General features: G+C 33.5%; 1 protein-coding gene across 6 annotated transcripts in view; it reads right to left on the reverse strand.

Moving 5' to 3' along the window:
* Positions 1–24745, reverse strand: part of dab2ipa (DAB2 interacting protein a) — a 212658-nt gene that overhangs the window by 177395 nt on the left and 10518 nt on the right. For 2 of the 6 annotated variants that reach the window (XM_073910099.1, XM_068223103.2), the window contains exon 1: positions 15916–16153. The exons of the other annotated variants lie outside the window; for them this stretch is intronic. In XM_073910099.1, the coding sequence (XP_073766200.1) occupies positions 15916–15937 (22 nt within the window). In that variant the 5' untranslated portion in view covers positions 15938–16153. Of the gene's footprint in view, positions 1–15915; positions 16154–24745 lie in introns of those variants that run through there. 6 annotated transcript variants of the gene reach the window in all.

Below are 24745 nucleotides of genomic sequence, written 5' to 3' on the forward strand. Positions count from 1 at the left end.
TAGACTGTTGTTTATGGCCTAGAAAGTAACTTAAAATGAGTTAAAATTATTGCGCAATTATTGTGGTAATGCCAAGTTTGGTATGAAATATTTTAAGTGACGAATCGACAATTACATTTAGCTCTTTGCACTTGAGAGTCTGAGAAAAAAACCCTCCATAAGTACTGTTGGTTGGTTGTTTGGCTGTGTGAGAACTATTTGTTGTTTTTTAAAATCATTAAAAAAACTCTAAGAGAATATGAGCATGAGCTGTTATTATGCAGCTCTGGAGAGAAACTTGACAACACCACAGCCTGACAAACATGGGAACAATAGAAAAGCAGGAAATATACAAACAGATTTTAGAATGCCCACATGAAAAAGACCAGATGCTGGAAGTGACAGCCTAAACTACAGTGCTGTAAAAAAATGTTGTTCATATTTATATAAACAATAAACAAAGGGGTTTATTCTGAAAAGGAAAAATTTAAGATTTTGAATGAATGAATGAATAACATTTTTTTTTGCGCAAAACATATCAAAGAATGCACAGTAAACTGTTTAGAATCAGTAAACCAGGGCTATTCAATTAGTTTGTCATGGGGGCCAGTTCATAAAAAACATTCCAAACGAGGGACCGGAGAGATATGACTTGCAATATAGCTGATGATACAACAGCATATAAGAGCCCATATGCTGTATTTGTGCTCATGAAGACACCCACATTGACTTTTTCTACATTAAAACGTGAATATGTTGGATTTTGAAACTACACAACAGCACTGCATTTTACAATGTGTTTTTTACAAGCATATCAAAATGCTGTATTTCAAAAAACAAAATCAGTGTATTTGTTTAATTAGGCTTTTTCTACATTCAAACTAATTTATATGTTATGTTTTAAACTGCATAACAATTGGAAATGCAATAATTATAGATTTTGGTTGTGTGATTATAGTCTGAAGAATAATCATGGTTTCCCGGTTATCACCATTATTTTGCATTTATTAAATTAAAAGCATTAAATAGTTTAGAAAATAACAAGAAAACTGTTAGAGTGTTGATTATTGCTGCTCAGTAACCAAATAAAGCACAAAATATTATAAAAAAAAAAAAAAAAACAATTGTCCATTTCTCTCTTTGGACTTCAAAATAAATTAATAAGTTTTTGAGTAATAATTCTACAAATGAAAATAAATGACACAACAATGAATAAATATATAAAATTAGGAAATAAAAATAATTTGTCTAATGTTAATTTAAGCTGGGCGACGCAGCGCTGCAGTAGGTAGTGCTGTCGCCTTACAGCAAGAAAGTCGCTGGTTCGAGCCTCGGCTGGGTCAGTTGGCGTTTCTGTGTGAAGTTTGCATGTTCTCCCCGCGTTCGCGTGGGTTTCCTCCGGGTGCTTCGGTTTCTCCCACAGTCCAAAGACATGTGGTACAGGTGAATTGGGCAGGCTAAATTGTCTTTAGGGTATGTATGTGAATGGATGTTTCCCAAGTGATGGGTGGCGGCTGGAAGGGCATTCACTGCATAAAAATGTGCTGGATAAGTTGGCGTTTCATTTTAGTGTGGGGACCGCACATTAATAAAGGGACTAAGCCGAAAAGAAAATGAATGAATTAAATAATTTAAGCTATATATTAGCTAAATGAACTGTTGTTATTATCTGCTTTCCTACATACATAATCATTTTAACAATTTGTTTAAATTGCACTAAAAGCATGCGTACCGCTCCCAATATGTCTCTCTATAAACAAATAAACTTTTTAAACTTTTCATCTGCACCAAAGCCTGCGGCAACTTCCTCCAATGCTGTTTCTTTAACCTGCAAATGTTTATTTGACAAATTTTATAGATCAAATAGTACTGTATGCTTCTCAAACTCTATGAGAAGTGTCTACAGTCAGAAGACAATCGCCTGTGATATCATGTCATTTGGTTTTTGATTATCAGGTTGCTGTAGGCCTAGTTATAATAATATTTATACAATATAGTTATAATGATATTTATACATGATCAAACTAGTGTTACTTTCTCCGCTACAGTGATGTCTAGCGACAGAGTTAATTCATGCTCATGCAGAGGATGAGACGGACAAAAGTAATTAATGCCTGCCCTTCTTTTACTTATTTTCTTGTCAGTACATAGTGCAAACAGCTCCCGGTAGGAATAACTTGAGTGAACATCAAACAAAGCCGAATAAAACTTTATTCCTTTGCTTGAGCTGCACAGGACACAGCGAGCTCACATAATCCAGCATGCGTGTCGAACTACACTACCCACAATACACTTCACAATGGACTACAACTCCCCTAAATATTCTATTTCCCCTCTCCTGAAACACTAGCGTGCAACTTAAGCAAAATTGATACTAAAACTGTTTTACATTTGGTTTTGTAGTATGGGCCTAAATAAATGTTTGTTGCCGTTTTTAATCATTTAAGTTAATTTGATTGACTATATATAAATCCGTTGACATTATTAACGCATTTATTGGGTAAAATAGCTACTTTTTACTGTTATTCATTGTGTTTTGGTCATTATCAATGCACTGTCACTTTAATTGAGCGTGAGCAGCGCGGCAAAAATAGACCCAGTGCCGAAACTATCGCTGCACTGCTGCTTCAGCGAAGTACACGCCTCGCGCTGATGCGCTGCTGCTGCGTGCGGTATGAAAGCTCTAAACTGTTAACATGGACGCCGAAAAAACATGCGCTGCTCATGCGCTGCTGACGCTTGAGGTGTGAAACAGCCGTGAGCCTGGTCAGTACCTGGATGTGCGACCGCATGGGAAAACTAGGTTGCTGTTGTAAGTGGTGTTAGAGAGGCCAGCAGGAGGCGCTCAACCAGCAGTCTGTGTGAGTCCCAATGCCCCTGTAAAGGGAAAAGGACACTAACTGTCAATGGGTGCCGTCTTTCGAATGAGATGTTAAACCGAGGACCTGTTTTTGGTCATTAAAAATACCATGGCACTTATCATAAAGAGTAGGGGAGTAACCCCAGACTATGGCCAAATTTCCTCCATCTGCCCTTAGATTTTTTTTTTTTTTTTTACAATGTGGTACAATTTAGTACAATTTTACAATGGTTTTGGCTGATATTACCTATATTACATCTTGATTGGTAAACCCAATTAGCTGAACATACTTTGCTTTGACCAAATGCATTCATTCATTTTTCTTTACCTTAGTTCCTTATTTATCAGGGGTCCTCACAGCGGAATAAACAAAACACTATTCCAGCAAGTGTTTTTACAAAGCGGATGCCCTTCCAGCCGCAACCCGGTACTACAAAACACCCATACAGTCTCTCATTCACACAAATACAGTACACTCATACACTATGGTCAATTTAGTTTATTTAATTTACCTATACCTAAAGCTCCCGGAGGCAAACCACGCAAACACGGTGAGAACATGCAAACACCCACACAGAAATGCCAACTGGTCCAACCGGTACTCTGTCCAGTGACCTTCTTGCAGATAGTCAACGTTGCTATTACTGAGCTACCGGGCCCCATGACAAAATTTTGAAAAGCAATTCGAACAGTGTTAACTTGTTCCCTTAAATAAAACAAACACTGTACAACAGCAGATGAAATCTAATATACTGTCAAAAGCATTTGTCTAAACTTTGATTCATGAAGCTCCTTAAGGGTGAATATGATGGCAAATATGGTAAAACACAGGTAAAACGTTTAAGTCAATGCTTCCAAATTAAACTGGGATCGGCTCATTATCCTTTCAGTCAACTAATGGCCACTAATCATGTTTACATACTGTATAGTCACAGATTGGCATCAATGGATATGAACTGGATTGTTAGAAGTGTACAAAAATAAATTAATTAAAGAGTAACCAACTCATCCATATAAATGGGTGCTCATGTAATCTAAAAAAAAAAAAAACACACACACACTGGAAAGTTTGACTCCTTATTTACCAAAATACACACCACTAATTTTATGCTTTACAACAAACATCCAAGCATCAAACAAAGCTTATAGGGTATTAACATACCACTCTAATGCATTCAACTTGCCTCATAATCTCAGACAAGACGTCAGTCACCGAGCTGCATGTGGCCTATAGTTTTACTGATGCTCTTGGGGTATTTGCTGCTTGTTCTCAACATCTGGAGGTCCCGTAGAAGGCGAGAGGCCCTTTTTGGTCACCAGACACTATTAACATCAAGCTCTCTGAATCCTAGGCAGTCACGCCGCATTTCCTGAAGCACAAGTCAACAAGCTCATGAATCTCTTCCCAGACTAAAGAGCAGCAGTTTAAAGCGACACCAGAAACCGGCAGAAACAGCCAGAGGGGTTTCACACGTTCCATCCCTGTTTATTTGGACTAGAGTCAAATATCTGCAGTTCATTTATCTACAGGAATTACTCAATCCTTGGAATGACAATGCAATTTTGATAGAAGCCCTTGTGCGCGATAGAAGAACTGATAAACACATTCCTACCGTTATTGAATCAAAAGATGATTCTTTCATTGTTTATTTTGGTTAGTTGCTCGATATTGTGATATTTTATTTTGCTGCAATATATATATATATATATATATATATATATATATATATATATATATATATATATATATATATATATATATATATATATATATATATATATATAAATGAAATGAAATAGTGAATGCATAATCTGTTAAGCATTAACTCTACATTAATAAATATTTGTAAGCATTAATAAATGTTTTATTCACTCAACTTTATCCAGTTTTGTGACCTTATCCAAAGTGAGGACTATTTATGCTTTATAAATCCTTTATAAATGAAAAATAAAGGCTCAGTTAAATTCTAAACAGGAAAATTGACATAATTCATTCCTATTAATTTAAAGATACACAAATGAAACTTCAAATGAATAAATAAATCTTTGCAACCTTATCTAAAATAAAATCACTGTAGAGTTTAAACATTGCATCTTATTATATTGTTAAATTATTATATTGTTGTTGTTGTTTTAACCAGTTTTATGTTGTATTTTGACACTCCTGTTATTCAGCAATGTTTAAACTTTACAGTAATTTTACTTTTTTAGAAAAGATTGCAAGGATTGTTGTTCATTTGATACCAAGCCTTTAATTGTCATTTATATGGGATTTATAAAGCATTAATAGTCCTCATTTTAGATTAGGTCACAAAAATGCATGAAGTTGAGTTAATAAAGCATTTATTAACATGTAAGTTAACTATTAGTATATGCCTGAATAATAAGATATATAAATGTTGATTTCAATATAGTATTAATCATTTACTAACTCATCCTGAATGATCCTAAAAACCCTTAACTACCCTTAAATACAAATGGTTTGTAAATAATGCGATACTTAATTTAGTAATGAAAAATAAATCATTAGCGAAGTATGAAAATACAATTATTAAGCACATTATATAGGTGGTTATAAGTCACAAATACAGTATTTGTAGCTGCAGTTATAAACTGCTTACTAACGTTTATTATTGTAGAAGTAATGCTTTACAAAAAATGAATTCCCTAGATGCTAATGCTTAGTAATTGATTCAAAGTGTGTAGTTATTATAAAGTGTTGCCAAAAAAAATGATTAAAAATAGACTTGGGCCTATTAGTGTGTATGCACTGTTGTGTGAGAATATTGGGAGTCTGGAGTCACTGGCATTGTTATTTTGGGGGTTGCGGTTAGAAAGTTTGGGATACAGTATATTTGTCTAACAGTATTCAAGTACTGAAATTTAACAATCAAATGTAAAATAACATTATTGTATGAATAATTTAAATATAGTAATATTTAATAATACATTTATCATTTAATCTTTAATTAATAATCTAATTCTGTGATGTACTATTGCGGATGCACAGATTGCAATATCGATGACTAAATTATATATTGTTCAGCCCAATGCTAAAATAACATAAAATGCACTACAAAAAAAATGAAATGGTCCATGCAAACGCTGTATTTATTGCATAATGGAAAGCCAATAAGATAATCCAAGCGTGTCACACTGCTTTAGTGACAGAAATAATAATAGAATTATCATTGACGAATAAAGTAACTCTTCAAGAAACAGAAAAACAGCTGGATAATTTCTACCCCTTCGAGTGCATGAAGCAGATCAGATTCTGGAACTGATTTGAGAAATGCATTAAGACTCGAACTAATCTCAAGTTCACTACAATGACGGCCAAAATGATTTTTCCCCAAGCTGGAAAAAATGTTTCCTTCATTTTTTGCAATTATCTCAATTACGGTGAAGAACAACAGAACTAAACTAATGTCTGCTGAAGAAAAGGCCAGCAACATGTTGTTCTGATTTGTTAGCCCTTGTGGTGATTTACTTTTGGGTTCAATTCCAGCAACAGCGTGTTGAACTTGTGGGATTTCACATGTAGCATATTTCTGCTTTGACCCAATTTCAATCTAGTTTATTTTGCATGTTCTGGAGACCTTAATCATTTGCAAGACAGATGTTCTCAAAGGGTTTTATCCCCGGTGATAATCAAGATTTCTGTCTTGCGACTGCAATTTTGTACGGATGATCTAAAGGCAATCTTCATCTCAAACACCCACACAACTGAAAGCGTGGAATGTATTCCAATAGACCACCCACTTGTTTCTAGCGTTTGACTTAGTTTAAAACCTTAAAAGGTATGGTAAAATAAAAACTGAATTATTCAGAATCCAGAATCACAGAGTGTTTTTAAATCATTACTTCACACTTACTTTTACATGGTAGCTTTTTGGTGACTTTTTTATGATTTAAAAGATTTCTTTGTTTTTCCAGCCAAGATTACACACCCTCTGTCCTGTTTCGGTTCAAATTTGTAATAATAATATAATTCATTAAAAAAAGTTTAGCCACATTTACTATTGCTCTGTGTTTTTCAGTCATGCCAATAGCATCTGACCAACAAATGCTGACCAAGAGAAAACTGCTTGTTTAAAAGTGACTTTTGTTCGAGCAGTGTTTCATAACTTTTTAATACTGGCAATAAACAGTGGATAATTTTTGTTGTTCAAGTATTGTGACAGCACCATTATTCAAATTCATCCAACATCAACCTACTTTAAAAGTAAAGCATGAAATAGCACTGCCACCAAAGCTGTAAAAGTAATGTGAGGTCTGGGATGTGTAATATTTACATTCTATGATAATATCATAATTATATCATAAACTATGCATCACTCACTTTGCAAAAACCATAAAAAAGTCAAGCTTGAGCATTCAATTAAATTCATTTCGATTAAAGTTTATTTGTATAGCGCCTTTTCACAATAATGAAGTATATGCACAAGGACTTTTAATTTTCAATCAGCCAGACCAAGCGTGATGAACGGTCATATATTAAAAAAAATCACCATATTCAAGATCTGATATCTTGAAAAATCAGTGATCTTCACTTCCTGATTGATATTTGATATAAATAGGTCTCAGACAAGACAAGAAGCACTGAATTAAATTGCATTTTTCTCCACCTTGGGCTCTATTTTGACAATCCATGCGCAAAGTGCATAGCACAGGGCGCAAAAGCAATAAGGGTGTGTCGAAATCCACTTTTGCTAATTTAAAGACGGGAAAAAAACGGCTTTGCGCCAAGGTGTATGGGCTAAAAGGGCTGAGCTTATTTTCGTAATGAGTTATAGGTGTGTTTTGAGAATAAACCAATCAGAGTCTCATCTCCCATTCCCGTTAAGAGTCAGTTGCATTGCACAATAGAGCATTTGCTATTTACATGACGAATTTGTAAGTGGAAAAACTGAGCGTTTCACTAGCAAGAAAACAGTTAAACAGACCATCTGCAGTGCGAGAATAAGAGATGAGCCTCCTCATTGTTTACTTTCGCTTTCACTCTCATGGATAGGGAAACATGTTGCATGCACAGAGATCCATTAGCCTATTAATAATTAGCTTTGTTTGTTAAGTGCAAAGATTTGTTTCAAAACTATTTCTAAATTCAGTTATAATTTCCAGCAAACGAATAAATGACTTGCTAGACTAGCTTTGTTCTGATCTATTGAACAGGCTATCATAGTTTCTGAAACTAGTAATGCACCAGCAATGCGCCTCAACACGCCTCCTTTTTTAGACCAGAACGCCCATGGGCGCACATATGAGCGCAAATGCATTTGCTATTTAAACAGCGAGCCGCAAAATGTCAAAACGACTCTTGCGCCAAACTGAAACTAGCAAACAACTATAGCGTCATGCCTTGCACCATATTGCACCGGGTGTATGATAGGGCCCTAAGTCTTTAAAATATGAAAATTTTCTTTACCCCAGTATTTTCAATAGAGTTTCTGCATTTGCCTGTTGCTACTGACGGTCTTTCATCTCGTTTTAAGCTTGAATAGCTAAATTAATGGTTAAGTTTATTTAACACATGTAATAATATTACAACGTCGATGCTGTAAAAGGAACCTTACAAAATTGAAAATAGTAACTTTAACCTTTCGCTGGAAGTTTACCATAAAAACACTAGATGCGTATATAGGCCACTATTGTTCAAAGCAGCTTTACAAAAGGTGCACATTATTGCATTAAAACCAAATTCACAATAGTTAAGGTCACCCTAACTTGAATACTTACTAATAATTTTAACTATTCACTGCCTGATGAAGCCAATTAGAATAACAGTCTCTTAAAAATCCAAAAATCACCCTGTATTGTTTTATTTTTGTATATATTTATGTAATATAAGCAAGAGTGCAGTAGAAGCAATTGTGATATTAGTTTTTCAAAATTCAATAAGATTTTAACATTGAGAAATATTAAGTATTGATTGCTTAATTTTGTTATTGTTGTTTTCTACATCAAGGAAATTGATAAACAATGCTGAAGCAAATCATCTGCGTTATTGTGTTCCTGAATACTCTATGTTTGTGTGAATAATTTTAACCAGTGATTTAATCATCCATTCTCAAGAATCTAGATTAGAATTTAGATTCAAGAATATAAATTAGTCAGTTAATAAATCAATCAATGGACAATTTAACAAATCACTCATTAAGATAAAGACTTTTCACCACCTACAGTACTGGTTGTTTTTGTGATACTTTTCATCCATGACAGGCTGAAACCAGCAAAAACACTCATCAAAATATTTAGTTATTTTAATCAAAATAACCCTAAAAGTGATCAAAATGAGATGCCTCCCTAAAAGACACTAATCAACAAGTACATACATATACAGCATAAAAACTGCTAAAAAAAGTAAATGCTATATATTAAAAATTATGGAACAATTCTAAATTTAAAATAAATGACCATGTTTCAATATTGTTTGGGAGTATTAAAGGTGCTGTAGGTAGGTTTTTGACTCTTCTAAAGCATAAAAATACCATAATATGTTTGCAGATATTAAGGAAACATGCCAAGTGAACATTCTTGTTTATCTGAAAGAATGCTGAAGTCACATATTCTGCTTTGACAAATGTGCGCTACGTGCTGGAACTTCAGTCTTTGTTTTGGTAAAATCTGTAACAGATTTTTACTGTAGCATTTTTACAGTTTTTGTTTGTTTATCATCACTTACTGCCTTTTTTTTTTTTTTTTTTTACTGATGACTAGTTCCTGCTTACCAAAATGAAGACACAACTGTTAGTTTTGCACATGGACTATCGTATAACCCTGAGTACTAAATTTAATATTGTCTAGACTAGAGCAGAATAGACTCCTCAAGAATCCCAGCCCTTTCTGGCATGCCGTCTACTATCCTTCAGTCTAATCTTAAACCGTAGGGCCAATCGTCACACAGTGAACACACACACACTTTCCATGTTATTACAAGATCAGGTGTAATGTTACTTCAAACAGGAAATACTTCAAAGCGGTGCATAAGTGGTCCACTTCTGTCTACAGGGGTCTTGTCCCTCGAGCAACTAAGGGCAGGTTATGCTGAACATGAGCACTCTAAAATATGATCTATAAAATGGGCCATGCGAGGTATTTATAACCCCTGGATATTCGATGAGGTTGCAAGTTTGTTCAGAAGAGCAAAAAGCAATTCAGCCATCACAATATTTTCAAATATCTGTGCTCAGCTGCCGATATGCATCCCACAGCACCTTTCGCCTGCATTGCTCAGATAATTAATTGGACTTTGGCTTTTTTCTCTTTTGCTTTGGTATGTTAATGAGTGTCTAGCACAATGGACTCCATGCCATCAAAGAGCCACGGATAAAATATGCCAAACACCTGCTTGTTCCAGCGTCTGCCCTGTCCCTGCTAGGCTCTGCATTAAACCCCCGCAATAAACAGAGCAGACTCACTACTGAAGAACTGAGATACAAATGCTGAATACAAGTTGCATTCAGGTTCATCATAATTACAAAGTTGACTAACCCTACTAAAATTGGGTATAAAACATATATAAAGAAACTGAAACATTTAACAATTCAATTTATGTGAATTTTATGTAAATGAAATATTACAAAACATATTAAAATACAATTTAAATTCCCATTGTTTATAACTGATATTTTTAAAAGTTGTTAGTTGCTAATAAATTAAATAATAACTAACAGAGGTAAAACAAAATCTGTATAAAAACAAAATGTATATAAAATATTATATACATTAATATATTACACAAAATACACAATTGAAAAAAAAAAAAGAAGATTAGCTCTCTGCATTTTCATTATTTTTCAGATATTTCCCAAGCAATACTTAATGGAGCAATTGAGTATTTTAGTTTGACTGGAATAAAAAAAATTAATTTTTAAAATATTTCTAAGGTCAATATTATCACCCCAAGAAATATAGTAGATATAATAAATAGTATACATATACATTTTTTTTCTCAAATTGGCTACAAACCACAGTAGTCCAATGCCTTGCCTAATTACCCTGTAAATTTATTAAGTGATGAAATTGCACTTCAAGCTGCATATCTGCATATATATATCTTAAAAAATAACTAGCAACATACTGTCATTATGACAAAATAAATTAGTTCTTAAAACTATAATTTTTACAAATGTGCTGAAAAAATCTCTCTGTTGAACAGCATTACTTATTAAAAGATAATAAATAAAACATTTGAAATATAATATAATATAATATAATATAATATAATATAATATAATATAATATAATATAATATAATATAATATAATATAATATAATTTAATATTTCATTTTAAATTTTACAAATACATGTCAATTCTTGTAAATTTTCATATTTAATAGACTGCTTTAATTTAAAGTACAACCTGGAATGATTATAGTGATTGTTTAAACACAGCAAAAATGAATTAGCGTAAAATAATTACAGATACATTTTTTTATATAAATAAATGAATAAAGTAAAATAAAATGCAGGTAGTGTAATGCTGAACTGGCAGTACTACATTTCATACAGTCACTATAGTCTCAAATCAAAATTTATGGCTCTACATTTATTCATTCATTTTCCCAAGGCTTAGTCCTTTATTTATCAGGAGTCGCCACAGAAGAATGAATCGACAACAATTCCAGCATATGTTTCACACAGCGGATGCCCTTCCAGACTCAACTGGGAAACACCCCACTTTCTCATTCCCACATGCACTCATACACTACGGCCAATTTTTAGTTAATCCAATTTGCCTATACCACATTTCTTTGGACTGCTCTACATGTTTAAACGTACAGTATGTAAGTATGATAACCAATGGTTGAACTAGGTATTGCATTCCTTTATCAAAACAAACGCAAGTGCAGGTTGCCAGATTGAGGACCAATAAGAGTGAGTCTGACGATCGAGCCTAAAGGCTGAGTCAAATCGTGTTCTATATAAAAACAACTACACATGATAGAAGGAACATTCTCCTTATTAAAAGGAGTGTTTGTTCTAAGCAACTAATCGAATTTATATTTTAGGAATGCAATCTATTTCTTGCAGCTGAACAACAGAAAACTGACAATAATCACCTCAGGTACACCTCATGTGTTTTATTCAGTGTTAAATGCTAACAATGTGAGTTTGAATGCCATTTTACATGACATTTATTGCCATACCAGTAAATTAATATGTATTATTAAATTATAAACCTTACCATTTTGTAAGTGAGTGCATATTCTGTGCTTCTTAAAGGTGGCATTTAAATTTCTGTCATGTTTTTTCTAGTGCAAACAGCCACATTGCTTATCACAGCAAATCTCATCATATAGCACGTTGTTAGGACACGGGTTTACAATGGAACTTGCCCATCTAATGTTTACATTCGTAATATTTATATTATTTGCTAATTAATAACCTCATGTTGTATCTGCGTCTTTTTTCGGTCATGGAAGCATGCTTTGAAAACCTTTCTAAATGAATGAATGAATGAATGAATGAATGAATGAATGAAATGCACTGTTTTCCAACAAGGCAACCTGGGGTGCTGACATATAATTGGCTAAACTGGCAGTGGGCAGGTTAATATAACAAAAATAAAGACAGTGTTCCGACATGTAACAGACATTTTCAAAGTAGAATATCTGACTTCAGCATTGTTTTTTTGTTGTTGTTTTTTTTAGATAAACAAGAATGTTCACTTAGCATTTTTCTTAAATATCTGCAAACATATTATGGTATTTTAGGCTTTAAAAGAGTCAAAAACCTAAATAAAGTATCTTTAAGTAAGATAGTTATTAGGCAATATTTTACATTACACAAAAAAAAAAACAGCTTGGATTTCAGCAGCTGCATTATAATACCAACTCTCCCAATATACAAGATCTGCGCGATGCACAGGACAAAATCTCTCTAAATGCATTGGCCAAGGCAGGCCTATATTTAACTTTGCACAAGAAAAGTCTTGTCTGTGATTTCGGAGTGCTGTCCTTTGCTCAGCTGTTGTCAGAAGTTGCCAGGATACAGGATCAATAGAGGCACTATATCAACCATCTCTGAAGCGCCACAGCTTTTTTAGTCGGGCCTGGAATACTATTACTTTGTAGTAAAACAACATCCTGACAAAAAAGGGGAGGGTTTTCACAAGGGAGATAAAAAGTATGGACAGAGTGAGTGAGCGAGGTGGAAAAATGGAAAACAGAATAGCAACAGGATCCATTTGTTCATTAGACAATGTTAAAACAGCCCGGCCTGCATCATAAAAAGCTAATTGCTGACAGAGCTAATATACACCCTCAGATTCAGAGTTTTGCTGGGCTAAAAGCAATTCCCATGTTTCCATACCAGTTTATAGGCCGTTTAATGCTTTTTCTGTGGCACATTTCAAAGTGCAGGAATGTAACTGCGTAAGATGGATTATTGTTACGAGTATAATGGTATGTTAAACTGACTGCTGGATAGTAATTTCGGTTAAATAAGGCATTAATGATTTTCTTTTCTTTTCAGCAATTACAACTAAACAAATACCACAAATCATTGCTTTGCTTTTCTGACAAAAAAATAAAATAAAAATTAGAACAACAAATATTTTTGTCAATTTAACTAATTTTAATATGTTAATCAGGTTTCAACTATATTGTTTACAAAGTTTAACTTGATATTTTAGTGAAATTGATTGATGTAAGTTGAGAAGACTAGAAAAGTCAATTTAAAACAAAAACCATTAAGGCAGTAAGCAGTAATCAAGTGTAGGACTAGTTTGATCTAAAGCAGGTTTCACTAAGTTAACTTTAAGAATTTTTAAGACAATTTAAGACCATTATGAGTAAAATTTTAGACTTGTGCTGGGATAATGCTAAGGATTTTTTAGAACATCCAAGCTGGAAAAGATTTTCACTTGCCCTATAAAAAATATTATAGTTTAATACATTTATTAGTACAATAATAATAATAATAATTTAATAATAATAAAAATATCCTTCAGGTCAGTATCCTCAGCAGTAAATACATCGAGAACTTTTAAACAAATGTTACTGTAAGGAAAGTAAATAAATGCTATTTTTAAATAAAATGTTTATTGACATTGGGATTGTTGGTGATTGGTATTTTTAATGGCCAGATTCTGCAGCTGTACATGAACAAAGGTAAATTAAGACCTGTTAAAAATATTTAAGACCTACAACAAAATATTTCAGTACATTTAAGACTTTAAGGCCTAAAATTTACCTTTTGAGATTTTAGACATTAAGGCTTTTTAAGACCCCACGGATACCCTATAAAGTGTCCCATGCTTAATAGTTCAGTCACATTGTTATGCTTGTTGAAATTTACTTTGGAATTTAATTTAGCTTTGGTCCATAAATCTCTATGATATTAACAATGGACCTTTTATTCAGCACATTTTTGCAGAAATATTACTAATGTAAAAGTAGTCATTTTTAAAGGTCTATCATTAAATCATTAATTTTCTTTTGACTTAGTCTCTTATTTATTACGGGTCACCACAGCGGAATGAACCGACAACTATTCCGGCATACGGATGCCCTTTCAGCTGCAACCCTGTACTAGAAAACACCCATACACACTTGCAGGCACACACGTACGTATGCACTACAGCCAATTTACTTTATTCAATTCACCTGCACCGCATGTCTTTGGACTGTGAGGGAACCCAGAGCAACCGGAGGACCCACGCCAACACACGCCAACACTGGGAGGACCTGCAAACTCCACAAGAAATGCCAACTGACCCAGCTGTCACTCGAACCAGAGAGCTTCTTACTGTGAGGTTAATTCCTTCATATTGTCCCAACAATGTGAACAAGTGTGATTCACTGTAATGAATGCTGGGTTCCACACAAATCGATTAGGATAACATAATCGTTTTTTACAAATTTAAGTAGATTGAGCATAAAACAATTACGTTGTGCAAAAAAACCTTAATAATTGTTTTGTAATAACTCATTTTTAATAAGTAGTTTGAACAAGCAGCGGAAGTAATTTTTTTCAATGTTGTGTAGCCCTATTTTTTTCCTAATTTAATTTTTTTGTTTGTTTTTGCTTGGCTTCCCCACACGCACACAAAAAAGTTTTTAAAATTTTGTTTGTCACCACAGAAGAATGAACCGCCAACTTATCCGGCATATGTTTTCCTTCCGGCTGCAACCCATCACTGGGAAACACCCACACTTATTTACACACTCATACACTGCTGTCAGTTTTAGAATACAGAATTCACCTGTACCACATGTCTTTGGACTTCTGTGGGAAACCAGAGCACATGAAGGAAATCCACACGAACACGAGGAGAACATGCAAACTCCACACAGAAATGCCACCCGGCCGAGACTCGAATTAGTGACCTTCTTGCTGCGAGGCGAACGTGCTACTTACTGTGCCACCGCATCACCCAAAATTTAAAATATTTCCATTTGAATTTTTCTATACTTTTCTGAAAGAAATGTTTGTTTTTTAGTAAAAAAAATATGCGTATTTATTCAGTAAAAAAATAGGGCCGCACAATCACACAGTAAAAATGCTGTGTTCCACACAATCGATTTGTGTTGGGACAACATGAAGGAATTAAGCAAACTTTATAAAAAGTTTAATTGTTAATTTATAAAAAGTTACAGATAAAATATGCAGATTATTTCATTGAGTACTGTATGTGTAGCAAATGACACCTAATTAATTCACTAAGAACATGAAGACTTCATATTTAAACTGTCTTATTTGTAGTTCTATTTTTACAGACACTATACCACGTGATGAAATTAATCAGGTATACAAAGACACTTTTGATTTGTCAAATTCCATAAAATTCCATGTTTTACTAAAAAAAAAAAACATACTCACAACTGGATTTTGGCTGCATTTCTACACAGCTGAAATCACAGGGCCCTACATTTTATGATTTGAACAGCCTACGCAAGATTACAAAACCAAAGTGTGGACTTAAAAAGAGGGCTTTAATGCACCATTTGGGACAGAGCCTCAGAAGTCCCACACTTCCTGCATGAGCCCTAAGCATACAACATGCTGTTTAAAAGAAAGCAGGCCCTACATCATCTCTTTCAGAAGCCCAAAAACAGCTCCTTCTCACCTTGGTTTCCCCCAGGAGACATCTCCGAAATAGGCCAGTTTCCGAAGCAGGTCACGCTGTCCTGTGTGGAGAATAATCAGAAACAGAAAGGACGACACACACACAAGCTGAAGGACTCAAGCATGTGTCCGGCACAATCTCAGCTCTTTACTGAGAAACGCAAACAAAACATGCCTGTTACATCCATCTGTGCGCTGTTTCGCCTCTACTTGGTAGTAGAAATTACCACAAGAATTCTAACACGCTGCTAAAGCCTGTTATGTTGTGTGGTGAGCCGACCCTCCCACACTTGGAAAGAAAGGAGAATGAAAGCGGGGGGAAAAAGAAGAACAAGAGGGACAGTGGTTACTTTTTTCCATTTTCATGAGCAGTTTGGGGCCTAGTAATGGCATTCTCTCTCTCTTTCTGCACCACCACCTTTTGGGGAAACGAGCCCCCTTTGGAGAGCTGAATTCCTCTGGAATGTCAGCCAATCAGAGTGCAGGCTTTAGGGAGTGTGTTATGGGAAGCCTGTCTGGGTTCTGACTCTTTAATCTCCCAGTTCTTTGAAAAAAGCTCCGGTACATATTACATGCTACACACAGTGCTTTTTAAATGCCTTTGGATGTTATTAAACATAATCAAGCAGTCAATTATGCATGTCTATTATAAAAACTTAGTTTAGTTTGACAACTTTAAACCACGTTGGCTAATATCTTGTACAGTATATACATATTGTTGTTTGTTTGTCACACTGAATATTCTATTGTCCTCTTTTTTAAGTCACTTTGGATAAAAGCATCAGGCAAATGATTCTAATGTGAAATGCTATTAAAAGTCAAACGTGTAATTTCTGTGGTAAACATGCAAAATTTTCAATCCAGTTTCTTTTCAAACATTTTCCCAGTTTGTCACTGCCTAAGAAATTAATATCATTAATAATGTAATTTATCTACTATTGCATACATTGCCATGTCTGATAGTTTTAGTTAACAATATCAACATTGATGATTATGCACATACACAGTACACATGCAATAAAAAATAAATATGTAAAATTTTATATTAAAAAATCTATATGCTCTAACATCAAGCATCACAAAATGAAAACCTAATTTTCATTTTAATACACACACACGCACGCACACACACACACACACACACACACACACACACACACACACACACACACACACACACACACACACACACACACACACACACACACGAGTAGCAGTGTATACATTGTGTTTATACAACAGTTTGATGGCATAATCGAACTGTTATATAAAAAAAAAAGTAAAAAAGAAAATCAAACACGGACAGTTTAAAAACCGTTTTGTATGAGGAACTATTTTCTTCTGCTATTTATTCACATCTGGAGCTGACGGCAGAACAGCAGAACCCGTTGTCAGTTCACTAATGTCACTTTAGAGCTAGTATTTGAATGATTCTCTAGCGTAATGTCTAAAGTGATGACAAAGCAGGAGAATTTTGCTCACATTTTAAGACTATAAGGCTGAAAGGCATGAAATGCCATCAATCTAGAGACATTTGCCAGTATTTCTTTGTTGCAATCGGGATATTACAATATTTAACATCGAAAAAGCCAAAGCAAAGAAAACACGACCAGATTACTACAGTATAAACACAGCACTACAACATAGAAAAGAGGGAGATCGACTTAGAATGTCACTTTTATAATGATTTGATTAGCTGGTGTTTGAAATTTACACTGAATTTTTCTTCCCTAATGACTTAATTGGCGCTCTATGTTGCCATCTTGTGGCGGAACATCAACTGTCTTTGCTCTGCTCAGTATGACACGCTGATGAATGCTGATGCGCTGTATTTCAGAAATTATAAATATTTAAAACAGGCACTACATAGTTACAATCTAAACAACTATATTCTCATCTTAAAAAAAGCCTCAAAAGTCCATTATGTTGTACAACAGCTGCAAAATTTGTCAAATTGTAGTGAGTTTATTGATCTGCTGCCAGTACGTGAGCGGAATAATACAGAAGGGTGAAGAGGTTAAGAGGGCTGTTGTTGCTAAATATCGCAGAGCTATCAGATTCCAGAACCCGACAGAACTGTTGTATATATATATATATATATATATATATATATATATATATATATATGTGTGTGTGTGTGTGTGTGTGTGTGTGTGTGTGTGTGTGTGTGTGTGTGTGCGTGTGTGTGTGTGTGTGTGTGTGTGTGTAAATAATGCAATCCAGTACTGGAAAACACCCATACACTCTGGCTTCGACACACACACTCATACACTATGGCCAATTTAGTTTATCCATTTCACCTATAGCACGTCTTTGGACTGTGGGAGAAACTGAAGCACCCAATGGAAACTCACGCCAACATGGAAAGAACATGCAAATTCCACACAACGACCCTATTGCTGTGAGGCGACAGTGCTAACCACTGAGCCACTGTGCCGCCTCTACATTCTTATTGTTGTTATTTTTGTTATTGGTGTTATTTGGTGGTCAAGAGTGGTTGTGTAAGCATTTCACTGCAAATCATACGGTGCATGACTATGTGAAAAATGCTATTTTAATTTGATTGGAAAATGAATGTCACAATTATTGACAGATATTGAGACAGATATACCTGCCTGACTTTATTATAAATGATTAATTGTAAATACATTTTATGTTGGTTTTTACAAACTGAGGGATGAGTAAACATTTTTCAAACTCTATATTTAAGACTCCAGACACATTGTATAACTTGAAAAGTACTAATAAACAAATAAATCTGAAATCACTTTAATACTGGCAAAAGTGGCATAATGAGAATTATATAAAAAGAAAAATTGTAAAACCAGAAACCTGGCATTTGCTGATTGCATCAACATCCAGGGTTTGGTGACATCTGTTTCAAATGACGAGTTAGAGAAACACATAAAAACACACACATCAGTCTAATGTGCAGAAAGGGCGCTGGGAAAAAAAACAGCGTCTCCCCAGCAATTAAAGCTCTGGTCATCGGACATCCTAGCAACAGTTACAACGCTTCAGCGATTTGTGCTTCAGTGAAGATAAAAAGCTCAGCTCACAATGTGCATCTGCTTTACTTCATGCCACCTAAAACCTGCTCTCAAGGGTTCGTATTGCACCACAGCAATAAAGGACATCGAATTAGCAGAGTCTGAAAGCCGTCTGGACGCCCAGACATGTAATGTGCATTGGGCAAACTCGACTGGTCATACACGGCACATATACTTTACTGATGTACTGTAACATCTGAAGCTGTTGTCACTAAAATAAACCACTTGGTTATGAAAAAAAAAATAAGAAACTGACTTTGAATAAATGGATGAATTAATTAATTAATGAATGAATGAAGTTGTTGTCACTGAAATAACCCACTTAGTAAGGAAAACAATGAGAAATTAGCTTTAAATAGAATAGAATACAATGTAAAAAAATAATACAACTTAACTAAAACGCTTCAGTTTTAATACTACAATGTGGCAAATGCAGAAATGCAGATAAAAATGAAATAAAAGTAAATAAAATTAAACAAGATTATTTTTAACTAAAATAAAATTTAAAAAAAGTGTTTTGGTTTTAACTCGACAATGTGACTAATGCTGATAAAAATAAATAATTAAACAATAAAATAAACATAAATAATTAAAATTAAACATAAAAATAAATAAAAACTCTGGGTCTACCATTTCAATTGGGCAAATGCAAAAAACAAAACAAAACAAAAAACAAAACACAAACCAAAATACACTTAAACTTGAAAAAATAGTGTAAACCAGAGGTGTCCAAACTCGGTCCTGGAGGGCCCGGTGTCCTGCTGAGTTTAGCTTTAACTTGCTTTAACACACCTGCCAGGAAGTTTCTAGTATATCTAGTAAAGAGCTTGATTAGCTGGTTCAGGTGTGTTTGATGAGGGTTGAAGCTAAACTCTCTAAGACACCGGCCCTTCAGGACCAAGTATGGACACCCCTAGTGTAGACCAATGGTCTCAAACTCAACTCTTGGAGGGCCACAGCTCTGCATAATCTGCAAGAATTAAGTTTGAGACCTATGGTGTAGACATTTAAATTTCACAAGTTTTTAAAAAGAACTATAGCTGAAATAGTATTTGTTATTTGGAGATCAAATTTAGAGAACAATTTCCTAAATTTCCAAGGCACTATTTATTTTGAATAGGTGTAAAAGAGGCATTTTTGTGCATATTTTATGAGTAACATATAATCTAAACAACAGTATATAGAACAAACCACTTTGTGAAACCTAGTCAGTGTTCGGTTTAAATGTTAATAATGTTTTAGGCCACACTAATTAATAAAAAAAACTACACTGTACAAAAAAATCTGTTAATTAACAGCTTCTGTCTTTTGTGATTTACAAGTCTTTCCTTGTTTATTTACGGTTGTGCATTCTATTATGGGACCTGGATCTCTGATCTGTCGACTTCTGATGTTGAAAATTCAACTCTATAGTTTATCAAAGCGACTTATATTGACATTTTAATAGTCTAAAATAGTATAACGTATAGGAAATAATATATAGATTAGATTCAACTTTATTGTCAATACACATGTACAAGTACAAGGCAACAAAATGCAGTTTAGGTCTAACCAGAAATGCAATTGCAGCAAGTGCAGAAAATGGGTATAAGTTATATAAGTGCAGTTACAGAAAACTATGGTGATATTTACAGATGGAATTACTATGTACATTATATACAGCTTGTATTAACTAGATTAACAGATTGCTATTATATATAGAGTATTATATACAGAGTAATAAGTCTGAAAAATAATTATAAAAAAATGTACTGGCAATTTATTACAAGGTTTTTGTACTGTAATACACAACATTAACCCAGAAAACCTACCACTTTAAACTATCAAATGTTAATAAAAGTCACGTTTTCAATCTTTTCAGGTTAAAAATTATTAAGCTCTCATAATGCAATGCAAAAGCATAAATAAATGTTGAAAAAAATAAATAAATAAAATGAATAACGTAAATTCGCATTACAGAAAACTGCTAATTTACAGATTTTTTTTACAGTGTAATATACTGTAGTAAAGTAATTTATACATGATAAGTAGTTTGTAGCATCCAAAGCTACAGTTTCAAAGTAGTTTCCTCAACAATGGCTGCAATAATAAAATGAGCTCAATGACTTGACATACAGTTCTAGTCTAAACATCCTACTAAAATGATAGAGAGCAGGGATTTGGACAGCTGCTGTTAGCAACACAAAGGCACTTCTGTGAGGCATTTGAGGTCAGAAAAATCAGTCGGATGTATGACAACCAGCTGGGCCAAGTTCACATTCAAAGGAATTCTGACTTCAAATGCAATATGCCCACATGGATTTATGATAGCTCACATCTCAAAGACCCTTCACATCTGGAGTAAACAAAGGCAAAATTGTTGTTACAGAAATAAGTTTCAGTATGAAGTATCTCTCATGAAATTAAAAATGAAAAAGTAAAGTATCTGCAAATCACTGTCAATGACCTTAGCATTTAGTTTGAGGATTAGAGTCTGTTTCACCAACCTACTCCTGAATCTGACGCATTTTTACTGCTGCCCTTTTAACAAATGTCCTTTACTTTAATGGCTGCTATTCAGGATTTTGTAAAGGTCAACTTTGTGTCACTTGAACTTTCATTGGGACCAACCACAGCACAGACAAGGAGGAACACATGTCCCATTCCGGTTTCAGATTAGTGGTAAACCAATGCAGAATCATTTTAACATTACTGATCGGTCCAGTTCTGGTGGTGATGACATTCTTGGTATAAAACACTCAAGTGATGATGGACCTGCAGGAATCAGCCAAGGGTGACATTTATAACACTATTTTAATAGACTACAATTAAAATCGGTGAACATTAGGCAAAAACTGCATTGGAAATAAAGCTTTAAATATCTACAGAAACGGCTATCAGTTCATGGGTAAATGGTTAGCCTCATTTCAGCAGCAGATATTAAGCCATTACGGTGTATCTTGAAGTGATTTGCCCTATAAAACAAGCCTCCACTGTACTTCGAAAATTTAGGCTCAATGCTATTAGAGTGCTATTGTTTCATCTTCCCTCCTGATAAAACTCCATAGTAATTGTTATAATACTATGCAATTAGGGGAGTGCCGTTACCCTGGTCTACCGGCTGAATAAAGACCCTCAATTATCAATTATGACTAGACTGGGATTTCTTATTATAATAAAAAAAAAACTCAGCATCTAGAGTTACCAGAGAAATAATGATGACATTTTTCATCCTGATGTATTGCTTACAACTTTTATTCAATGAAATAACAAATATTTAGAGTGAATATTTGATTTACGGTCAACACACACATACTTCTATTAAAAATATCTGTAAAAAATAACTGTAAATCAGCAGTTTTTCATGTTTTGTGATTTTAATTTTCTTATTTTTTAACCATTTATTTATGCTTTTTAATTGCATTATGGGAATTTGATCCTTCTTCCAACAAATTTTACCTTAAAAAAAGAAAGAAAAGTGACTTTTTATACACATTGTTAATAGTTTATAGTGATATATTGTCTGGGTTTGTGTTGTATATTACACTGTAAAATATTTTATCCTAAGTTTACAGTATTTTACTGGCTAATAATTGTATTTCCTTCACAGTAAGGTACTGTGTGTAAATTTACAGTAAATTACTGTGAGGTACTTCATAATAACAATAATTATGTAAATATTTCTAAATATCATGAAAATGTCTGTATTAGCAAAAATGTTAGTGTATTAATTTCTATGTTGAATAAAATATTAATAGTGTTAGACTTCCTATAACTAACGTGCAAAAGGTATAGCCAAAAGTAATTAGCTGTAATCATAATGCTTGCCTTAATTTCACAATAAAATTCTGAATGCATTAATTATAACAGTTAAATCCTGTAAGGTTACACTAATGTAATTTACTGTGAAAAATTACAGTAACATGTTTTGAAATTCTGGGAATTTATTACAGTATATGGTGCAAAATCTGGTATTAAGCTGCCAGTATATTTACCGTTTTATATATATATATATATATATATATATATATATATATATATATATATATATATATATATATATATATATATATATATATATATATATATATATATATGATTTTTCATACAATATATAATTTCAAACAACTAAAACACCAATAAACGTCACTTTGTTAAACTTTAAAAATAAATTTTCAATAGCAAATGTCGACAGAGCAGAGATCAACATCCCATATAACAATTCACAACACTTTTGTATCACAAAATACAGATATTTTTACCATGTGTATGTAATTCGTTTTCTATTCATTTTTTCTTATTTTACACTTACAATTAAAACATACTTATTAGGGCAGCACAATATATCGTTTCAGCATCGATATCGCAATATGTTCATTCACAACAATTGCATCACATAACAGAATATATTGAGTTTGTAGTATAATTTATCATTTGTATGTATTTTTGATGTCTGTGATTGTACAATGATTTTAAAAGCATTCAGGTATAAGAAATTATAACATTTAACTAAATTTAACCTTAACTTTGATTATTTTATTGAATTATTTTTATTTTTAACATTTAGTTACTGTACTTAAATACTGTTAGACTCCGAAAACGATAAAACACTTTATTTCAATTGTATCTGTTTCTTGATTGTATTTATAGATTGTTATGCATGAGAATACTCACAACACATGCAAATACAGAAACGCACTGCAAAAAGCACAGACAACAAAGAAAATGTGTCGGGGGACCTTAAAAAATTTTAAAGATTATTTATTATATTTTATGGAGATGCATTCACACTGCAGAATTATCGATCTAACATTATAAATTCTTTCCAAATAGAAACATTAAGTCATCAAGTGAAATTGTATTCATATCGCAATACATAAATCGCAAAATAAAAATAAACAAAATCGCAATAGTAAGTTTTTTTCAATATCATGCTGCCCTAATGCTTTTATTTTTCTTCTTCTTTACTTATTTTTGAATGGGGCTATATGCAGAAATGTTATTGTTTTGTTTTAGGTAGTTTCAAATATATAACCTGTTATTGATTACTAAATCATCCATTATTTCCATATTGTTGCATCGCTTCATCCGTTGTTTTAATAGTACAAAAAGTGTTAATAGGCAAATTAGATTTCTAATGTTTTGTCTGTTTTGACCAATCATTTGTCAGATTAAAAGTCGCTGTGTTAGATCTAGACTTCATTTTCAAAAACTAATAAAATCCTAATAGATCAAAGAATTTATTGAAACTAATGGTTTCAGCAGTCTCTTTCTCTCTATCTAATAGCATAATCACATTAGTTTTGTTGATTTTTTTTTTAATTGCACCACATGTAGTACACATATTTCAGGGGAATCAACTTGAAGTAGTCTACTTTTAGTTGTCCCTACAAATTAAACTGAAATAAAAAGAAAAAATGACACACTTCAGCACAGGACACTGTATCAGAGTTATGGCATAAATAATACAGGCCCGCATTGAAAGAGCTTGTTTGTTAAAGCTGAACAGTCTATTACTGAGCACATCACTCTCATTGTGCCTTTGGAACACAGCCAGTCCTCGTGCCAGCCATATAAAATGGATAAAAGTCCAAAAGAGAATGCCAAATGTATTTCATGAACAAAAAGCAGAACATTAAGATGCTTCACTGCAACAACGGCGAGACAGTCATCAGCAACACACACCAAATTGAAACTGCAATCAAATATGATGCAAACAACGCAGGCTTGCGGCTTCAGGAACTAGATGGAGGAAAATGTACATGTTTGTCCTAAAATCTGACTAAAGGAGATTATGTCCAT

This window comes from Danio rerio, chromosome 8 (assembly GCF_049306965.1).
Source record: "Danio rerio strain Tuebingen ecotype United States chromosome 8, GRCz12tu, whole genome shotgun sequence".
Classification (NCBI taxonomy): domain Eukaryota; kingdom Metazoa; phylum Chordata; class Actinopteri; order Cypriniformes; family Danionidae; genus Danio; species Danio rerio.